General features: G+C 35.7%; 1 protein-coding gene across 1 annotated transcript; it reads left to right on the top strand.

The window, feature by feature from the left end:
• The first annotated feature begins 1,238 nt into the window (after positions 1-1,238).
• Positions 1,239-20,040, top strand: LOC105058672 (cyclin-J18-like). Its single transcript, XM_073249436.1, has 9 exons — positions 1,239-1,436; positions 1,532-1,608; positions 1,705-1,813; positions 1,913-2,011; positions 2,118-2,135; positions 2,216-2,286; positions 2,502-2,628; positions 2,724-2,784; positions 19,675-20,040. Exons 1-9 carry the CDS (start codon positions 1,251-1,253, stop codon positions 19,764-19,766), a joined length of 840 nt encoding a protein of 279 aa, XP_073105537.1. The 5' UTR covers positions 1,239-1,250; the 3' UTR covers positions 19,767-20,040.
• The last annotated feature ends 343 nt before the right edge of the window (positions 20,041-20,383 follow it).

The raw sequence follows: 20,383 nt of genomic DNA, 5'->3' as shown, positions 1-20,383 counted from the left end.
TGTGTTGTTTCATAGGCCATACCCTCTTAATGAAGTATTTAATAGGTGGTATATCTTTTTTCTTTTTTTTTTTCCTTGTTGGAACTAGGACATTGAGAAATTTAGGCTGGAATCATGGTGAGGGCAGGAGCCAAGTCCATATCCTTGGAATCCAACTCCAAAGATTTTACCGATTACACTGGCTGGCACCCTGTGTCAGTAAAAGAATGTGTTATAATCGCCGAGTACAACCAGATAAAGTAGTAACAATATTGATCCATTATGTTCTATATTAGCAGTTCAATGGTTACTCATTGCATCCTCTCTCTCGTTTGCAATGGATGTCATCCAGCACAGGCTGCTAACACTTTTTTTCAGTCACAAGAGGAATATCTGATAGGCCATCCAAACAGGTCCTATACAGTTATTCTCATGCATCCAAAAAGAATAAAGACCCCGGTGAGGGTGAGCCTAGTTATTGGCAAAAGAATGCCAGAGGGCGAGCAACGAAGTATTGAAGCACGGTCGGTTGCAAACTTCTTTATTTTTTCTATTCGTCATGCACTGCAGTAATCGCTAGTTGACAAAATTCTCTACACAACCAATCAGAAGAAATTGAGTATACAACCTCCAAAATGCAGGCAAACGCAAAGGCTTCCTTTTTGTTTTTTTGTCTTTCCGTTAGCTAGGTTCATTTTGCATGCAGCGGTTTTAGATGATCCTCCGTACTACCGTTGATGCTAGCTTTTAATTTAGGTGCAAATCCTTGTTGTGCAAAAAAAATCCTTACAGCACTATTCCATGTATTGCCTTAATGATAGGCACGTAAGCATCTTCTATTTTAATAACAATCATGTACAAGATGATTTCTTTTTTTTTTTGGTATCTTCATGCTCGAATAACTAAGTAGCAAGCTCGTGGCAATTTGTGCCCTCTTACCGGCTACTTAAATAAATGGATGGTGCTGCTTTGTTATTTTTTTTAAAAAAAAAAAAATCTCTCAATTTAGATTGATTGTTTTTTGACATGCAGTTATTATTAAATAATTTTTTTTGTCCATTCTTCGATTTTTTATCATGGTGAGTCTTTACTCCTTGCGTATCAAGCAAAATTATGTGCAAAACAAATATAATTATGCAAGAAAGCAAATGTAACTGTACGTAGAATATTGATTTAACTGTATATATAACTGAACATAAAATATTAAATATATAATTTTTAAGTAAATCTGAATATACTATGATTAGAGGCGAGAAAAAGGGCCGTCGTGCATGTGCTTCGTGCGCCCCTCGCAGGGTTCTCCCGCCAACGAGCTAGACAGAGACGCGCACACCCACACACACGCACAAACACAGAGAGAGATAGAGATGGAGAAGGTGATGCCGTCGTCCTCCTTGGCCACCATCCCTTCTACGCTGCGACATCGTTTACTGGAGTTCCTCCTCCACGCTTCTTCGGTAAGCCCCCTTCCGAATTATACCCTCAAAATCTTCCCTTCTGAATTCTGATCATTCCCTTCCTTCTCCCGGAAAAAAAAAACAAAAAACAAAAGCAACTCCAATGTCCCCCGATCGTCAAGTACACAGCTCTCTCCTTCTTCGCCGACCGATTCCTCCCTTCTCTCCGCAGGTACCACTTACGTTCAAGAAATCCTCATCAAAAGACCGACTTTGGTGCTATTAATTGATTCTTTCTCTCTTTATTTCCATAATTTATCCATCGAAGGAAGGCGAGGTTGCTTGGCGAGAGGGATGGAGGGAGCTGGCTCTTGGATCCACCAAGGGAGAGCAATTTGCAGCTGTTTGCCCTCATTTCCTTGTGGATTTCTAGCAAAGTATGTAGTTCCCTTTTTCCTATTTTTAAAATTCGCTGTCGCTAGGTTTGATTGATTTCTTGTTAATCTTATGCTCTTCGTCATGTAACATGGCGGCAGCTTCATGATTCTCGTCCCCTGTCTGTGAAGAGCATCAAGGCTTTGGGAGACAACCTCATCACCGATCAGCATTTCATGACTCGAGATTACGCTGAAGCTGTACGTCCCACATGTCATTCTCCCCCGACAAAAAAAAAGTACTCTTTCCCTAATTTTAACCTCTTTTGACCGTCTAGAATTGATGAATTTTGATCCTCATGTGCAGGAATTGGTCTTTATGGAGGTATGACTCTTTCTGATGGAAAAAAGATGGTTCTTTTTGTCCGATGTAGTATAAAAACCTAGCTAGTACTTTTCTTTCAGGTATTTGGATTTGATATTGGAGCTTCGACCATTGCATTCGTCTTCCTTGAGGATCTTCTCATTCAGTTCAGGTGGTCCTTGACTCATCTGATTTCACCATTACTTTCACTATGTCCATGTTATTGCCCTACAGAGAGTTCAATTAACAAAAAACTGGCTAGAATCTTTGCTTATTTTTCTTTCTATCTGGGTGACAATTTGTGAATTTCTTGAGATGACAGGTTACTGCAAGGTAAATCATATCCGGTGTATTTCTTAAATTTTCGATTTTAATTTTGTGAATCAGGGAATTGTCAAAGATTGGGGAACTTTTGAGGTTTGATGTGTGCATGGAAATCATGGATCTCCTCTATGAGACGGAAGACGTGTCAGCGCTCTTCAGCTCCCCCTGTTCTCTTGCAGCATCCATCCTTGTACGTTTGTCACCTTGAACTGTCCCAATGATTGCAAGAATGGCCATTTCTCATCTTTCTTCTTAGTTAGTTGAATTGCTATAATTGTCATGAAGGTGACTGCATATACAATTTCAGTTCCAAAGCAACGATGGGAATTTCCAGTTCTACCTTGGGGTAAAGTTCGATTTATCTGTCCTTCATGAAGTTTGTTTAATTAGTATACCATAGTCTTTTTGACCTTTCATAATCATATTGAATAGCAAGATATATTTTCAAATATTTGGCTGGGGTGCCTTTCTTAGGACAAGTAATTTGTTTAACTTAACCTTGGTAAGCTACCATATATATAATCTTTGCCTGGACTTCTCTCCTTGGCTTTTACGCATCTCTTTTCTTTGAAACCACCATTTAGAGGAAATTGGCTATAAAACCATCCTTAATTTTGTTAATACAGAATAAATTTCTCTCAGAGAATATATATAAAAATTGTAACATTTATTTGAATATTGATTTTGTAATTAAAAAGACACCTTTAAAGCTGTTTCTTTTTCTAGGGCATGCATATTTTTGAAAGTTATATCGAGGTGTGAATGGGTCTAGTTAAGATTAACATCTTGGAGAGTGATGCCAAGAACATTGTTTCTCTTGATTCTTGAGTGCTATAAGTTTTTGTTGGCTCTTAATCTTATAAATTGTGTATGATCTTCTCAGGCAACAAGGTTAGCTGAAAATATGAGCATCATGTTATCATCTGCATGTAGCTGTAGGAGCCTGTTATTTCTGTATATCATCGTGTGTGCGGGGATTCATTATCTTTTGCCTTAGCTTTTTGGGCTTACAGATTATATTGATGGACCCTCCTAATATTATCTATTACAAAACTCTTGAAGTTTACTATCTGCAGAAAATCTAAGGATAAATTTGGATGGAAAACCCAAAGATGGTAATCCTGTTTTTACGAAGCAAGTATTTTCTATTCCATTAAGCACTGGAAATTTAGATCCCTTCATCCTCTGTGTCTAAATTGAGTCTAATGAGAACGAGTTCTATATAACATATATTGGCCTGGTTTTAGTATGCTATTATGATCACTGAATGACCATAATCCTATAACTGTGATGGGTGTTTTATGATTCTACTATAACTGTTTATTTTTGTAAGAAAATTTAAAAATAATGTTACTTTTTTTTCATGGCTATTAGCCACTAATAATAACTTATGAAAATAAAAAAAAAATTGTTTTGGATGTCTCATATAATTTTTTGTATCATATATAGATAACAATATCACATGTTTAATTTAAAATAGTTATTTATATATAATATTCAGTTATAAATGCATAGTGTTAAATAACAAACACAATGACCATATTATGGCGCATGTTACATATGTTTGCAGAAATCATTATGTTGGTTGTTATGTTATGACCTCGCTCAATTACGCAACCCACAAAAGCCCCATCAAAAAAAAAAAAAATTTGAGGAAGACTCCCATAGGGAGTTTTCTTCTCCCGACCGGCTCCTAATCAGAGTCGGAAAGTTCGTCGGGGAGGAGTCAAACTCCTCCTCTCCGACTCTATTTAAAGAGGAGACCTCTTCTCCTTTTTTCCCACGAAGAAAATCGGAGCCAGACGGCGAGGATCGTCAGAAATCACTCACAGGAGCCCGTCACCGTGCTCGCCTCGATTTCTCGTCGGAGACGTCACCAGAGCTCGAGGTAAGTCTCGATTTTTCTCTCTCTTCTCTCCTTTCTTTCTCTTGTCTGTGTGCACGATCGTCGGCGATCGGATTAGTCAGATTTTGTTGGGGAAGATAACCCCTGTTTTGGCTATTTTCTTTGGTTTTTCGATGCCGGTGGCCGCCGCTGACTATCAGTTTGGCTTCTCTAAGCTGTGGGTCCGTCGTCGCTCTTCCACCATCAGCCACTGTCGTGCCGGTCGTGTCGTTGATCAGCCAACCAAAGGAGGGGACCACACGGTCCCTATTTCGCCTAAAGGAGGCCACAGGAAGAAAAGAAAAAGAAAAAAAAAGGAAGAAAAAAAAAAAGAAAAAAAAAAAGAAAAGAAAAAAAGAAGAAGAAAAATAAAAAAATAGTAAATAGACTCTCTCTCCTCTCTCTCCCTCTTTTCTTCTCTCTCTAACCTCTCTCTAATCTCTCTCCACTTTCTCTCTCTATTTTTTCTCTCTAAAATTCTCTCTCTAGATTATTTTTCTCACCTAAGATTTCTAGAATTTTGAGAAGAATGATGATGAATTGAAATTGATCATAATAATGAATTTTGATCTGTGATCGCCAGATGATATACCGGCATCCACCTTGATCAGACTTAATATTTTTTAAGATTTTATTTTTCATGATTTTATTGAATTATTCACATGATAATTTTAGCCTAATTTGATCTGATCAATCAAATTTGTTGAATCATATCGTCTGAAGAGTTCAAGATGAATTTTTTTCTCTAAAATTTTCTTTCTCTAAAATTATTTCTCTCTCTTGATCGATTTCTCTCTCTAAAAAAATTTATCAAGGAAGAATTTCTTTTAATATTTTTGATCTGATGAAGAATCCTGATCCATGATTGTCAGGCAGCGTACTGGCACTCACCTTGATTAGATCCGATATTTCTTAATTTGATTATCCATGATCCTGATTTAACCATATTTTGGATTAGATCATTTTGATCACATCAATCGAGATGTTGGACTATGGCATCTGATTAATTTGGATTGTACTTCATGAATTCTCTCTCTTCTGATTTTCTCTCTCCACTTGATTCATGAACCCAATGAAGGAACCTTGATCTTATCACTTCGAATCCGATTTGATCTGATAGTCAAACTTTGGATCGTTTATATCCTAATTGAATTTTGATCAGATAAAATTAGATGATCGGATCCAATCTAAACTGTTGAATATGGTATTCATATCCTTTCTAATTATTGAAATTTAATACTGTATAGCATTGTAGATGTTTGATCATGGGATATCGCGATATGATCTACGAATAGAATTTTTGAAAAAAAATTTATAGAATTATGTGGATTATTGGAATGCATTTGAGGTAAGTAATGTTTCACTTTTTCTAGATTTATCAGTAAATTATAATATATTTTTCTGACATAATTTGTGAAATGATGCATGAATTGGATGAATGATATTTTGTTATGAAAAATATCTTATTCGAAATGTTATGATGAAGCATGATTGAACATATTAATTTTATGATGCATTATATTAATTGATTTTGATATTACATGATTATATATTTTTTTTATCCAAATTAAAATATGAAACATGATTTATAAAGAATTCTGATATAAGAACAATATGAATTGACAATCTAACTATGTAAAGGACCCCGTCAATAAGGGCATATACGTTGGCAATTAATTTGTCTCAAGGTTTATGTCGTCAGAGAGACCAACGATATGTTGCTAGATAGATCAGCGACAAACTGTTAGAGAGATCAACGGTTCTGAAGAACTTTGCTGCCAGATGATTTGCAGCTCACTGCAAGAAGTTACGTGATATTATGATCCTGTCACAGAGAAAATATGATCATAGCTCATGATTGATGAAAAAAATTTAAAAATAAAAAAAAATTAAAATCTCGAAAGAAACTTGAATTTTTGAAAAAAAATTAAATTTGGCATGAATTATATTATATAATTGAAATTGATTTCGAATTGATGAACTCGATATGCTTATTTTTTATAAATAATTATTTACTATTTTGCCTGATAAAATTTACTGAGAGTGATCATTGCTTACTGGGCTGTCTAGCTCATTATCTCCTATTTTTACTGTTTTTACAGATATCAAAAAATTAAGATAATACAAGATATGAATGGAAGAGTGATTAGAAGCAGAATCTTCATACTTTTAATTTTAGACTAAAAGTCTTATTGAATTTAATGGAAGGTTTATTGAACAATATTGTGTTCTTTGAGATATTAAAGTTAAAATTTAGATTGTTATGTTTTGGATTTAAATTATTGACTAATTATTCCATTGTGAAGCATTGATATCGTGATAAGATACCTTGCATACTTATGGGAAGAGTTTTTTATGAGTATGCTGTGGTTGCCACGACCCTCGATTTATAATCTCGGATCGAGGGCGTGACATTTAAAATGGTATCAGAGCATTAGTGGATGAACTAAGATGTGTATAGAATGAGTGTTAGTGGATAGATACTAAGAACATTATGGTGTATATCTTTGATGATTGTAGTGGGAGAAATCTTTATAATTTTTTATTAAACATTGTGATGCGGGACAATCCTAAAAAAGAAAATCAATCCTAATAATCAAGCTCTCTTCTGTTCATCAACAACAAATCACATCCGACCAGGGGATCATTATTCCCAGGACAGACAGTATAGTTGCCTATATTCTGCTCAGGAGGCGTGATTGATTGATACGAGACTAAAGCGAGATCACTCTAAATGATACAGACGAATGCCATTCGAGAGATCAGTAAACAATTAGTAATAGAAAATTTCATAAACAGATAGCAGAAATTAAACATGCTCACGAGTAAATACAAAAAAAGAAATAAGAATGAAACGAGAGAAAATAAAACATTAAAGCCGTGAGAAAATCCAAGAAGATGATAAAAATTCGGATCGTAGTAGTTAAGAAACTACTCTGATTAGGACTCTTAATCTTTTAACCAAACAGATCCATCGATAAAGGACTAGGTCTTTACCAACATCGGATTAAAAAAAAAAATCAAAGATCAACTGTTAAGGAACGAAGGTCCTTGACAGCATATGATCTGTAGAATAAGAAATCACTCCTTCTCTCAGCACGACAAATAAAAATTCTGGAGGAGATAGATCTTCTCTTGACGGAATAGGCTTGCGTGGGTAGATGGTGGGTCGATCAGAGTCGCAGGAACACTGAATCTTAAGTAGAAGGAATAGGATAGAAAGTGGGCCTCACACCCTCCCCTTGTGGGGCGATTTTGGATCTCACACCCTCTCCCTCTCGGAGCGATTTACATAAGTATTTGTGGAGTTTGTAAAATCATTCATTGTTTTTTTCATGAAAGATACAAGGATTTATATAGGACTCTAAGGGTCTTGTTTGTTTAGGAATCTCTTATCTTTACAAGGAAGAAATCAACCCTCCACAAAAAAGTAAAGCATTATAATCTACCATAGGAAAGAAATCAGCCTTTAACAAAATAAGTAAGTAGCCAAGAACTCTTAAGGAATTCTAAGGAAGAAATGAAACTCCATGTGGGTGCTTGATGCTTGACACAACTTGGCATGAGCACGGCACATGCTGGCATGCATATTTCTTCTCTTGACATGTGGAGAGTGGTGGCTCCAAAGGTGACGTGGACAAATCCAAGTATGGCCCTATAGACCCAAAGCCAAATGCATTAAAATTTATTGACTGAAAATAAATAACTGAAGTAGAATCAATTTAATGAGGCTTCTTCGATCCAAATCGAACTTAAATTATGTTGCCGATTTTTGATGGCTCTGGTGTCCGCACCAATTCTCTCGGGGTGGAAAAAACTCGACCCTGTCGAGTGTGGGTCGATTCCGCTCTGGTGACGCTCAAGTAGATCGGGATCAATGCGTTGCAGCTCTTCTCAAGTGATCCAGGTATCTTCAGACTCCGGTCGACCTCGCCATCTGACCAGATACCGCTGATAGCCTCGACTCTAGGTGGAAAGGATTTGCTCATCCAAAATTCTCTCAATCTGATCGTGTTTTGCTGACATTTTGGCTGGTGGACACTCAGGGATAGGTTCGCTCTCAAAGGTTGGTTCAAGCTCAAATGGCTCACTAGGTATTCGAGTTGATTTTTTATAGGCGACAAGATCTGTAATGTTAAAAGTAGAGCTAATTCCAAAATCAGAAGGTAGGTCCACAATATACGCATTTGATCCAATTTTCTTTATGATCTTAAACGGACCTGCTCCTCGGGCATGTAACTTCTTCACGGTTCCGGGGGGAAACCGTTCAAACCTCAATCGAACCATCACATAGTCTCCCTCTGCAAACTCTTGAACACGTCGATGAGAATCTGCATTCTGTTTATAAACTTTATTACTCATACTAATTTTTTTACTGATCTCTTTATGCAGACTCTTGACATGCTGTGCAAATGACTCTGCAGATTCGGAAATCCTAGCATGCATGGGTAATGGGATGAGGTCTATTGATTTTCTAGGTTGATATCCATGAACTACTTCAAAAGGACTCATGCCAATGGATCTATTAACAGAGCTATTATATGCAAATTCGGCTCGGGGCAGCAAAAGATCCCAGTTACCCATATGTTCCTCAATCAAGCAACGCAAAAGATTTCCAAGACTCCTATTAACCACTTCGGTCTGACCGTCTGTTTGCGGATGATAGGCAGAAGAAAACTTTAGTTTTGTGCCTAAAAGGTACCATAGGATTTTTTAAAAGTAGCTCATAAATCTAACATCCCTATTAGAAACAATGGTTTTAGGCAATCCATGTAGTCTAGCAATCTCATCAAAGTATATCTTTACAACTTTCGACGCATCAAACATTTGACAACAGGGCAAGAAATGGGCCATTTTTGAAAATCTATCTACAACCACTAGAATAGAATTATGCTTCCTAGCTGTCCTAGGTAATCCCAAAACAAAATCCATACTAACATCTTGCCAAGGACAGTCTGGTATAGGTAAGGGTGTATATAAGCCGGTGTTTTGTTTTCTCTGCTTGGCCACGGCACATGTTCTACATTGGGCAACAATTCGGGTGACATCTCTTTTCAAGCTTGGCTAAAAGAACTGGGCTTCTACCAACTCTATAGTTTTATTCCTACCAAAGTGTCCAGCTAATACTCCAGTATGTAATTCCCAAACTAAAAAATCTCTTAAAGATGTACGGGGGATACACAGCCTAGTTTCTCTAAATAGGTAATCATTCTGAAGGGTATATTCACTACGTTCTCTAGATGGCCCCTTACGTAAAGCGGTAAGTATGTCACCAAAATCTGGACACTCCTCATAATTTTTTTTAACCTTATCAAAACCAACAACTTCTATACTAACGGTGGACAGCAAAGTATGACGACGACTCAGGGCATCAGCAGTACGATTCTCTACACCTGCACGGTGTTTCAAAACAAAAGTATAGGCTTGCAAAAACTCGACCCACCTACCGTGTCTATGATTCAATTTCTTTTGAGAATTCAGGAATCTAAGGGCCTCATGGTCAGAGTACAAAATAAATTCTTGCGGTAGTAGGTAATGCCTCCAATATCTTAAAGCTTGAATTACCGCATAAAACTCCTTATCATAGGTAGAATACTTGAGTTTAGAATCGTTAAGTTTCTCGTTAAAGTATGCTACCGGATGACCTTCTTGACTAAGGACACCACCAATCCTAACTCCTGACGCATCGCACGCTACTTCAAAAACCTTAGAAAAATCAGGGAGACGTAAGATTGGGGCATGAGTCATCTTGTCCTTATTGTCTAGAAAGGCTCTATTGGCTGTCCTAGTCCATTCAAAATTTTTTTTTCTAATGCAGTCAGTGATGGGAGCGATTATGGTGCTAAATCCTTTTATGAACCTACGATAAAAGGTTGCTAATCCATGAAAACTCCGCACGTCATGCACACTCTTGGGCACCGGCCACTCAACTATTGCTCTAATCTTTTCAGGATCAGCAGATACACCATTGGGGGTAACAACAAAACCTAAAAAGATGATATGGTCTGTCATAAAAGCGCACTTCTTAGGATTAGCATACAAGCTTTCTGTTTTAAGAACTTGACACACTCTTTGGAGGTGATCTAAATGGTCTTCCCTAGTTCGACTATAGATCAAAATGTTATCAAAATATACGACTACAAATACTTTTATAAATGGTCATAGTACTTGGGTCATCAACCTCATGAAGGTACTAGGGGTATTAGATAATTCAAATGGCATCACCATCCACTCATATAAACCATTTTTTGTCTTGAAAGCAGTTTTCCACTCATCTCCCGGTCTAATCCTTACTTGATGGTAACCACTCTTAAGATCGATCTTAGAAAAGATAGTGGATCCGGCCATCATATCTAACATGTTATCTAACCTAGGGATGGGAAAGCGGTACTTAATGGTGATCTTGTTAATGGCACGGCTATCTATGCACATCCTCCATGTACCATCCTTCTTTGGAGTCAGTAGTGCAGGAACCGCGCAAGGACTCAAACTCTCCCTCACAAATCCTTTTTTTATCAGCTCTCCAACTTGTCTTTATAGCTCGGCATGCTCATTAGGGTTCAACCTATAGTGGGGCAAGTTGGGTAGGGTAGATCCAGGAACTAAATCAATGGCATGTTGAATGTTTCTCATAGACGGTAAGTAATCTGAAAGATCCTCAGGAAAGACATCATGAAACTCAGTAAGAAGGCTAGCTACTTCCTTAGGATAATCCACCTTAGAATCCTCACGAACTTCTCTAGCAACAAGCATCCAAACTGGTGATCCTTCTTCACTCATGGTCGTCTCTAATTCTTTAGCACCTATCAGATTGAGGCTTTTCTTCTTAAGATTTTCTTTTGGTCCATCGCCTATCTTTCTATTAGTAGCCTTAGGTGGGGAAGGATTAATCGTGATCTTCTTACCCTGATGAGTAAAGCTACAGGAGTTGGTACGACCATAAATCGTAACATTATTGTCGAATAGCCAAGGCCGACCTAATATGATACTTCCGACTTCCATGGATAAGACATCGCACTACACATGATCCTGATAGGAATGAAGTTGGATGGGCACACAGCATCTAAATTTGATGGGAATAGAGGAGGAATCAATCCAAGACACACGGTATGGACTGGGATGATCTACAGGAGTTAATCCTAATCGCTTAACCGTGTCGGTGGAGATGGCGTTGATACAGCTACCGCTATCAATGATCACCTTACAAATTTTATCGCCAAATTTTATGAAGGTATGGAAAATAGAGGTCCTACGCCAGTCTTCACTTTCCTTAGTTTGGGCTAGGACATACCTAACGACTCCAAGCCTAAGGTCTGACTCAGGTGTGGCATAACTTAGGATGTCCTCAGTACTCTCAAATTGCTCGACTAAATTTGGATCAGCTTCATAAACTTCCTCCTCAATATTTTCTAGAGTTTCTCCTTCTAATTCTTCTACGAATAATGATCGGTTGGGACATTGTGCAGCAAAGTGACGGTAACCATGGCACTTGAAGCAATGAGATCGAGAACTACTTCCTTTTGATAACTCTCCTATAGCTCCTTTTCCTTTATCTTCTTTTCTCCCAATAGGATTTGTAAGTGGAGGTCCGTTACTAGGAGTTTGATTAATATTAGGTCTCGATCCAGAAGGGGTTACTCGATTGGGTTCAGGACGACGGGGAGTCGAATATCTAGAAAATCTTTCAAAATCTAAGGCAAGTTGATAAGCTTGTTCCAACATGGTTACCTCTCGCAGAAAGAGTTCACGCTGAATATCCTCTCGTAATCCAGCTCTAAATCTAGATAAGATAACAACTCTATCTTCGGCTACTCCACATCTCATGAGGTATTCATCAAATCTCGTGATATACTCGGTGACTGATCTATTCCCTTGAGTAAGCCTCTGTCATTGATCTAAAAGTCTTTGTTGGTAAGAAGTGGGGAGGTACTTCTCTCTGAGTTTTTCTTTCATCTCATCTCAGGTTTCTATCGGATCTTGTCTTCTCTGATTGAGAAGACGCTCAACACTTTTTCAATAAAGTCGGGCTTGCCTCACCAATTTCATCCTAGCAAACCTAACTCTCCTTGCTTCAGACATTTCGTACCATCCAAAATAGTGGTCCATATCTGATTCCCAATATAGGTACTCTCTCGGATCTAGACAACCATCAAAACTTGGGGCTTCGACTTTCACATTCCTAAGAATATGCTCATCTTGATCGAACTGGTTATGGTGCGGACGTGCCCCTATAGGTCGATCAAGTTTTAGATTCCTACCTCTTTGTCCTATAGGTAGTCGGGGAGACTCAGGTTCAGGTTGTTTCTTCCTAGCTTCTTCTAATACCACTATTCTCTCATCCATGGCTTTCATAAAATTTTTCATGTCATCAAACTTTTCAGTCAGAGCATTAATGATGGCTGCTATATTGCGATCCATATTGGTATTAGGTGGGGAAGTAGGATGTTGGTACCAGGTACCTGATCTAGTGGTCATGCAACTCTAAGATGCAGAAATAAGGTGCAATAAAAATTAAAATGCTTGAAAGTAAAGTACGAAATTTAGAGTGCGAAAATTTAACTTACGAAAATTTAAATTGCTGAATTTAAACTAAAGCCCTAATCAACCGGCTCTGATACCAAATTGATGCGGGACAATCCTAAAAAAGAAAATCAATCCTAATAATCAAGCTCTCTTCTGTTCATCAATAACAAATCACATCCGGCCAGGGGCTCATTATTCCCAGGATAGACAATATAGTTGCCTATACTCTGCTCAAGAGGCGTGATTGATTGATACGAGACTAAAGCGAGATCACTCTAAATGATACAGACGAATGCCATTCGAAAGATCAGTAAACAATTAGCAATAGAAATTTCATAAACAGATAGCAGAAATTAAACATGCTCACGAGTAAATACAAAAAAAGAAATAAGAATGGAACGAGAGAAAATAAAACATTAAACCCGTGAGAAAATCCAAGAAGATGATAAAAATCTGGATCGTGGTAGTTAAGAAACTACTCTGATTAGGGCTCTTAATCTTTTAACCAAACAGATCCATCGATAAAGAACTAGGTCTTTACCAACATCGGATTAAAAAAAAAATCAAAGATCAACTGTTAAGGAACGAAGGTCCTTGACAGCATATGATCTGTAGAATAAGAAATCACTCCTCTCAGCACGATAGATGAAAATTCTGGAGGAGACAGATCTTCTCTTGACGGAATAGGCTTGCGTGGGTAGATGGTGGAGTCGATCAGAGTTGCAGGAACACTGAATCTTAAGTAGAAGGAATAGGATAGAAAGTGGGCCTCACACCCTCCCCTTGTGGGGCGATTTTGGGTCCACACCCTCTCTCTCTCGGAGCGATTTACACAAGTATTTGTGGAGTTTGTAAAATCATTCATTGTTTTTTTCATGAAAGATACAAGGATTTATATAGGACTCTAAGGGTCCTGTTTGTTTAGGAATCTCTTATCTTTACAAGGAAGAAATCAACCCTCCATAAAAAAGTAAAGCATTATAATCTACCATAGGAAAGAAATCAGCCTTCAACAAAATAAGTAAGGAGCCAAGAACTCTTAAGAAATTCTAAGGAAGAAATGGAACTCCATGTGGGTGCTTGATGCTTGACACAACTTGGCATGAGCACGGCACATGCTGGCATGCATATTTCTTCTCTTGGCATGTGGAGAGTGGTGGCTCCAAAGGTGATGTGGACAAATCCAAGTATGGCCCTATGGACCCAAAGCCAAATGCATTAAAATTTATTGACTGAAAATAAATAACTGAAGTAGAATCAATTTAATGAGGCTTCTTCGATCCAAATCAAACTTAAATTATATTACCGATTTTTGATGGCTCTGGTGTCCGCACCACATTGAGATTATGTACGAAAGGATCACAAGAGATTATAATATATAGAGTTTGAAATATGATGGATGATCTATGGATCATGGTATAATTAGTTAGATTTTGATCGAAAGTAATTACAAAAAGATTAACATGAAATTTTATTGTGCATTATGGTTATTAATTTGATCATCGATTATTCAAGTGAATCGTAAGTTCAAATTTGATGTGAGAATAATACTATGATATTGCTTCTAGTTGAGAAGTTGACTATTATTGGCAAAATAAAGATTTGATAATAAAATATTGCTCTAGGATAGACTAAGAAAGTCTTTTATGATGCTTGATTAGAATATTTATCGAAATTGAATTTGGTATGTGGATCATATATAAAGTGGCATATTAGGATGAATGCATATTTGGAGATATTGCAAAGAAGTCTATTCTTATTGATGAAATCGATTATGAGGTTGTAAGATATTCGTTGTGCTGGAATTTTTTATGTGTATAAAATTTCAATTTAAAGATTTTGTATCTAAGTTGATCAAGAAATTTTTTGATATCATTGTTGAGATTGTTAATGAAAAATGAATATCTTCAGATTAAGATAAAATATCTGATTTATATTTATTTGAGATTATGAGACCTATGTGAATTTATAATTTAGAAATTTTAGATTTAGAAATTGATATGAAGTTTCTTTACTTTGGTTAATGAGGTCCCTGATTGAATCTATTAAGTGAGGATTTGATTTTTTTAGGCTTGTATGATTGTTATGAAAGGATACTTGATAGATATTGAAGATCCTGATGATAGAAACTTTAGAAAAGATAATGATTTGAAATTCTTATATATTCTGATTATATCCTAATTTAATGGAGCATCGAAAGATTTTTTTGTTGATTTGACTTATAAGGATTTTGATTTGGAATTATCGAATTGAATTGATATGAGAATTAAAATTTGATTCATATTGATTATAGTAAACCTATATGATGATTTTAAATGTGATATTGGACTCAAGGGTTAATTAAGATTATTGTACACCAGTAAAAGTATGAATGAGAATCGGAAGTTAATTTTTGGCTTCAATTGAAATTTGAAATTTTAGATCTTTTCTATTGATAGGATAAAAAAATAATTTGATCAAAATTTTTTGGTGAACTTAAAAAATTTTGATTGTTAGAATAGAGTGCGCAGCAGAAGCATGGCGATTTGGATTATTTTGAGTAAGTTAGGAATGTTGACTCTTTGAGTTAAAAAAATTATGATAGATGATATGATTTGATACAAAAAAAATTATTGATATTAGAAAGAATAATATTTTTAAAAAAATTTTGGATATCCTTAATGTGATTTTTAAAAGTAGTGCTTCCACCTATTATGCTACAAAAATATTTAGCATCCTAATTCTAGGATGAGTGGACCCTTGATTTTTGATTTTAGATTTAGAATATTTAGAGATAAATTTTTTTTATCTTAGAATTAAATAATTCTCTATTTATTAGAAAGAATTTGAGATTATTTATCAAATAATGATTTTGATCTTAGATTTTCATACTCAAAAGTTTATCTATAGAGAATGTGGTAAAATTTATTTATGATCTTGTGATGAATTGATTAAATCATGAGCAATTAAGGATTTTTGGTGAGAAATTTGATATCCTTATCTAGAATTGAGAGAGATTAATTTTGATGATCAGAAATAGTGATATTGATTCTAATCAACATTGGTGATATTGATCTTTATGAAATAACTTAATGATGAAGTTGCATCAAGAATTAAAATATCAAAATTTCGAGAATGAGATTGAAATGGTAAATCTTCAACCTTTGAAAGCATGAATAAGAAAAAATATTTTTGAATTTTGATTGATTGAGATGTCATTGTATGATTCACATAAATATGTTTTCCTATCTTATGATGGGTTGATTAATTAAGAGTGGTTAGTATTTTGAAAAAAAAAATAAATGATGATGATGAATGAAATTTTTGTTCAGGAATTAAGATATTGATTTTTTTCTATTTACAAGAGATAGGTTTGATTTTGATCTAGTCATGAGGTATTGAACATTATTTTATAAGGAATGAGAGCATGATTTTGAAATCTTAAAAATTGAAAATATTTGAGATGTTGATTTTGACAATAAGAAAATGAATGGTTCTGTTTCAGATCAACACTTGATGTATTAACTTTTTCCTTATGAAATGATTCAAGAATAGATTTGTATCAAGAATTAGAATATTGAAATATTTGTGGGTGAGATTTTTACCATAAATACCAAGTAAGAAATTTTGAAGACTTAAGCAAGAAAAATTTCGAGGACGAAATTTTTTTTAGAGGGGAAGAATGTTATGATCCAGCCCAATTACGCAGCCCACAAAAGCCCAACAAAAAAAAAAATTTTGAGGAAGACTCCCTATGGGAGTCTTCTTCTCCCGACCGGCTTCTAATCAGAGTCGGAAAGCTCACTGGGGAGGAGTCAAACTCCTCCCCTCCGGCTCTATTTAAAGGGGAGACTCATGCTTCCTTTTTCCCACGAAGAAAATCGGAGCTAAACGGCGAGGATCGTCGGAAATGACTCGCAGGAGCCTGTCACCATGCTCGCCTCGATTTCTCGTCGGAGACGTCACTGGAGCTCGAGGTAAGCCCCAGTTTCTCTCTCTCTCTTCTCTCCTTTCCTTTCTTTGCCTGTGTGCACGATCGTCGGCGATTGAATTCATCGGATTTTGTTGGAGAAGATAACCCCTGTTTTTGCTATTTTTTTTGATTTTTCAGCGTCGGTGGTCACCGCCGACCATCGGTTTGGCTTCTCTAGACTGTGGATCCGTCATCACCCTTCCACCGTCAGCCATCGCTGTGCCAGTCATGCCGTTGATCGGCCGACCAAAGGAGGGGACCACACGGTCCCTGTTTTGCCCAAAGGAGACCACGAGGAGGAAGAAAAGAAAAAGAAAAAAAAGAAAGAAAAAGAAAAGAAAAAGAAAAAAAAAAGAAAAAGAAAAGAAAAGAAAAGAAAAGAAAAAAAAAGAAGAAGAAAAATAATAAAATAATAAATAGACTCTCTCTCTTCTCTTTCTCTCTTTTCTTCTCTCTCTAATCTTTCTCTAGTCTCTCCTCACTTTCTCTCTCTAAAATTCTTTCTCTATGTTATTTATCTCTCTTAAGATTTTTAAAATTTTGAGAAGAATGATGATGAATTGAAATTGATCCTAATAATAAATTTTGATCTGTGATCGTTGGACGGTATACCGGCATCCATCTTGATCAGACCTAATATTTTTTAAGATTCTATTTTTCATGATTTTATTGAATTATCCACATGATAATTTCAGTTTGATTTGATCTGATCGATCGGATTTGTTGAATCATATCGTCTGAAGAATCCGAGATAAATTTTCTCTCTCTAAAAGTGTTTCTCTCTCTTGATCGATTTTTCTCTCTAAAAAGATTTATCAAGAAGGAATTTTTTTTAATATTTCTGATCTGATGAAGAATCTTGATCCATGATTGTCGGACAGCGTACTGACACTCACCTTGATTAGATCCGATATTTTTCAATTTGATTATCCATGATCTTGATTTAACCATGATTTGGATTAGATCATTTTGATCATATTAATCGAGATGTTGGACTATGGCATCTGATTAATTTGGATTGTACCTCATGAATTCTCTCTCCTCTAATTTTCTCTCTCCACTTGATTCATGAACCCAATGAAGGAACCTTGGTCTTATCACTTCGAATCCGATTTGATCTGATAGTCAAACTTTGGATCGTTTATATCCTAATTAGATTTTGATCAGATGAAATTAGATGATCGGACCCAATCTAAACCGTTGAATATGATATTCGTATCCTTTCTAATTATTGAAATTGATACTGTATAGGATTGTAGATGTTTGATCATGGGATATCACGATATAATCTACGAACAGAATTTATGGAAGAAAATTTATAGAATTATGTGGATTATTGGAATGCATTCGAGGTAAGTAATGTTTCATTTTTTCTAAATTTATCGATAAATTATAATATATTTTTTTGACATAATTTGTGAAACGATGCATAGATTGGATGAATGATATTTTGTTATGAAAAATATCTTATTTGAAATGTTATGATGAAGCATGATTGAATATATTGATTTTATGATGTATTATATTGATTGATTTCGATACTATATGATTATATGTTTTCTTATCAAAATTAGAATATGAAACATAATTTATAAAGAATTCTGATATAAGAACAATATGAATTGACAACCTGACTATGTAAAGAATCCCGCCAATGGGGGCATATACGTTGGCAATTGATTTGTTCTGAGGGTTTATGTCGCCAGAGAGACCAGCGACAAACCGTCGGAGAGACTAGCGGTTCTGAAGAATTTTGCTGTCAGATAATTTGCAGCTCACCGCAAAAAGATACGCAGTATTATGACCCTGCCACAGGAAAAATATGATCATAGCTCATGGTTGATGAAAAGAATTTAAGAATGAAAGAAATTGAAATCTCGAAAGAAATTTGAATTTTTGAAAAAGAAATAAATTTGGCATGAATTGTATTATATAATTGAAATTGATTTCAAATTGATGAACTTAGTATGCTTATTTTTTATAAATGATTATTTACTATTTTGCCTGATAAAATCTACTGAGAGTGATCATTGCTTACTGGGCTGTCTAGCTCATTATCTTTTATTTTTACTGTTTTTACAAATGTCGAGAAATTAAGATGATACAAGATATGAATAGAAGAGTGATTAGAAGCAGAATCTTCATACTTTTAATTTTAGACTGAAAATCTTATTAAATTTAATGTAAGGTTTATTGAACATTGTTGTGTTATTTGAGATATTATAGTTGGAATTTAGATTGTTATGTTTTGAATTTAAATTATTGACTAATTATTCTGCTGTGAAGCATTGATATCGTGATAAGATGCCTTGTATGCTTATGGGAAGAGTTTTCTATGAGTATGCGGCGGTTGCCATGATTCTCGATTCACAATCTCGGATCGGAGACGTGACATATTATCATGCTATAACATTCATTATCAGAGACTGACCTTTGAGGTTACATTTCCATATCAAATCTTGCAATAGAAAAGCATTGAATGGTCCCTAAGATGGACGAGAACACAGATATGAGCCAAGTTTCAGATAAGCTGATAATACTTGGAAAGTGTTAAATACATTTCAGCACCTGGTCTATTGTAATACCAGCGGTCCTTAGATCGCCATCCTTAGACCCAGATAATTGTTACAGAAAACATTGACAAATTGATGGTACAGCTAGTAACAATCATTATGCAATTGTGATATTGCTTTTTTTTTTTTTTTGCTATATTTTGTTCATTTTTCTTTCATTTTTTATATGGACAACATTACCAAACCTATTATTGCTAATAACATGAGGAAGGATAAATAGGGCTAGGTTGTTATTCTAAAAATGTATGTTCAAGACTATAAAGCATTCACTGTTCACACGTAAGAGACCTTTTGTTGTTGCAGTGACATTTGTTACTTCCTATGATGAAGATGATATAAGAAGGATTGTATCATGCATTCTCAGACATGTGCTGAAGCCTGAGACAACAGAGTAGATGCTTGATGAAATCTTCTCATTGTGAAGCTCGTCATGGGATGGTATGATGCCAAGACTAGCACCTAGTGAGTTCTGTAACTAATTCATGTATTGAATGAAATTTGCTGTGACAGTTTTAGGTTATTGGTTTGCCTGCTCATTTACCTTGTCACGGACTTTTGTCTGTCTCTGTATTTTCACTCAGTTCTTATGTTAGCTGGAAAAGCTGGAGAAAAAAATCTTGTAGGAATTTGAAGGAGAACACAGAAACAATGCAAGGAAGTAAAATGGATGTTTTTATTGCTTGTCCCACATCCTTTGCAAGGAACCAACCCGATGGCTTGTTAGCCAAACTTGCCTCCACTTCCTCTCGAGCGTCAATTTGGACGTCCTCGTTTCCCTTCCAGTTGCTGTCTTTAGCGCAGGCTGACGCTCTTGGATACGCTTTTTTTTTTTTTCTTACAATGAGGCTTGTCCTCTCAACGACAATTAAAAAAATGATGGAAATCTTTTCCCAACATCTAATTAGGCAAATTTGGATAGGAATAATCACCTTGATTCTCTGAGTATCAAATTAGGCAGATATGGGCAGAGCAATGATGAAGATCATATTTTGATTCTCTTATATAATTCCAT

The sequence above is a fragment of the Elaeis guineensis genome, chromosome 15 (genome assembly GCF_000442705.2).
Source record: "Elaeis guineensis isolate ETL-2024a chromosome 15, EG11, whole genome shotgun sequence".
In the NCBI taxonomy this organism is placed as follows: domain Eukaryota; kingdom Viridiplantae; phylum Streptophyta; class Magnoliopsida; order Arecales; family Arecaceae; genus Elaeis; species Elaeis guineensis.
The sequence above is the reverse complement of the archived record's forward strand: the minus strand, read 5'-3'. Positions and strand labels throughout refer to the sequence as shown.

What these genes read in the sequence shown, in the direction of transcription:
- LOC105058672 (XM_073249436.1), top strand. Translation starts at nt 1,251, where the DNA reads ATGTGCTTCGTGCGCCCCTCGCAGGGTTCTCCCGCCAACGAGCTAGAC. An exon ending in TCCTCCTCCACGCTTCTTCG is followed by an intron (nt 1,437 to 1,531) that starts GTAAGCCCCCTT and finishes AAAAAACAAAAG; the next exon opens with CAACTCCAATGTCCCCCGAT. An exon ending in CCTTGTGGATTTCTAGCAAA is followed by an intron (nt 1,814 to 1,912) that starts GTATGTAGTTCC and finishes ACATGGCGGCAG; the next exon opens with CTTCATGATTCTCGTCCCCT.